The sequence below is a fragment of the Austrofundulus limnaeus genome, unplaced genomic scaffold (genome assembly GCF_001266775.1).
Source record: "Austrofundulus limnaeus strain Quisiro unplaced genomic scaffold, Austrofundulus_limnaeus-1.0 Scaffold238, whole genome shotgun sequence".
NCBI classification, from domain to species: domain Eukaryota; kingdom Metazoa; phylum Chordata; class Actinopteri; order Cyprinodontiformes; family Rivulidae; genus Austrofundulus; species Austrofundulus limnaeus.
In genome coordinates, this window is record NW_013952640.1 from 352192 (window position 1) to 354363 (window position 2172).

Below are 2172 nucleotides of genomic sequence, written 5' to 3' on the forward strand. Positions count from 1 at the left end.
AGATACAGGTGATTGAAAAGTACCAGAGCCATAGCTACATGTTAGCAAACAGAAAAAGAGCTAAAATGACTAAAAGTAGCATATATTTAAAAATGTAGCTGAAAAGTTAAATCTTTCTACAGTTTAGAATCTGAAAGAAAAAATAAAGTTAGACGTAAAAGCAGCTAAATGTCTGTTTTAGCCACTGACCTTTACTTTATATATATGGCCATAGCTCTTGTTTTATCATTTATTTCCACTTCAAGCACCAGTTGTTGTACTTTTTATTATTAACACTCTAACATCYCATCAGATCTTCATATTGTAGTTTAAACAAACTTACAAGTTAAATTAAAGTCTCAAACTATTTTTTTCCTKCCGCAGGTGGCTGGAGAAAGGTACGTGTACAAGTTTGTGTGCAACCCCGACGCGCTGTTCTCCATGGCGTTCCCGGAGAACCAGAGGCCGAGTCTGAAGGTGGACCTGGACGCCGTCCTGCCCCCCACCGAGGAGGACGGCTTCCCRCTGCCTGGCTACGAGGAGGAGGGTCCCTACCTGGTGGATGGGGCGGAGCAATGCGTCCAGGGACTGGCTTTCCCCGACAGCTACCCGTACTGAGCCACAGCTGGAGTGAATTTAAAGAGAGGTGAAACCTGATCTTACTGAGCAGTGTTTGAGATAAACACGTTATTTGTCACAAAAAAGATTTTCAAATTRGTCTCTATAGAAGGCTGAAAATCAGTGAAGACTGTTAAACTCGCTCCGTTAGAAAAAAACATTTCTTTGTCCAAAACTTTTGTTCTCATTTCAAATTAATGCATTATGATGGGTTTGTATTCAGATTTTAAACAAAAAGTCTTTATTGTTAGTTGAATGATTCAGGAAATCATGAGAAAAATAATCTCTGCAARGAGGGACTTGTAGCAGTTAATGAAAAAAAAAACAAAAGTGTACAAGAAAACTTGATGTTCTGTGCAAAAAACTAAAACTTACAGAAGATTCATGACTACAAAAGAATTTAGATTTAAAGTTGCAATTCTGTATTAAAAAGGGCAAATAATGTATTAATACTACAATACGATGCAATGAATTGTTAGAGTGCAAATCTAATCTGGTTGCAAACATGGTTTATATTTTGTGGGGAGGGGGAACATCCCAATGTCAGCTTTTTTCTTTGTAAAATTACCGTTGAGCTTAAACACAATCTAGTTTTGTTTTTGTTTTGTTTCAGTTGTGACAGTATTTTATTTTCTTTGTTGATTTTCTTTGATTTTGACAGTAAGACTTGTCGTTCCTCTGTAGTTGTAATTTTGTAGCATGGCCATCGCTGTAGTCGTTGCATTTTGTAAACTCTGGGATCTGTTTTGCAACCAAAAAACTATCTCAAAGCCATGGCACTAATATAGTTTTATATTTTTCCCTTTCTTTTTCTTTTTTTTTTAGCTAAAATTCCGACTGCTTGAAAGGGACACGTGTATTTTTCTGACAGTTTTGACAGTAAATCATCTATATTACAAACTGTCCTTTGTGTACTGTTCCTTGGTTATAAAGCTGATATTTTTGGCATTAAATGGACTTGTATGTTTTGGTATAACGGTTTAAGATAAAAGTATTTTTTTGATTCTGTAATACTGACACTCTTTATGCTAATAATAACAAGCATGGACTTTTCTTCCAGGTGGTTCACAACTTACTAGTTTTCTGCATTTTGTATAGTTTGTTTGCTTCAGTGTGTAGAGAAAATGTAAAATTATATATGGATATATTTTTGCTAAAGGCTGTGCTTGCTTGCTAACGTGTTGCGTCGGCGCTCTGCAGAGGAAGGAACTCTGGGAGTCCTGCAGGAAGAAGATGGTGGTTGTGGTATATTTTACTATAAGATCACTGACACTGGTGTAACTTTTACCCTCAGATACTGTCTGTGTGCCTTCTGTTCATCTTTACTGATACAATAAACTATTTTACGCTTTTCCTTTGGACTGTTTTTTTTTTTCTTTTCATTTCTGAGGACAGTGAAAAATCCATGTATCAACCTCATTCGCTAGCTCTGGCTCCTTCCCTAKCAGAGAGGTGGCATCCCACGTCCTAAGAGCCAGCTTTGGTAGGCCAGGGTTAGAGCAGCAAGTCAGGTCACCCAACTCATGGACCCTCCTGCAGGTGGTGGGCCCACAGGAAGGCAAACCAATGTTGCTT

At 37.7% G+C, this 2172-nt stretch overlaps 1 protein-coding gene across 2 annotated transcripts in view; it reads left to right on the top strand.

Moving 5' to 3' along the window:
* The window catches only part of LOC106525710 (ETS translocation variant 5), a gene marked incomplete at its 5' end in the record, with an annotated part of 13163 nt that extends 11212 nt beyond the window's left edge, over positions 1-1951 (top strand). For both annotated transcript variants that reach the window (XM_014020034.1, XM_014020035.1), the window contains 1 exon segment: positions 364-1951. In XM_014020034.1, the coding sequence (XP_013875488.1) occupies positions 364-597 (234 nt within the window).
* Between the last annotated feature and the right edge of the window lie 221 nt (positions 1952-2172).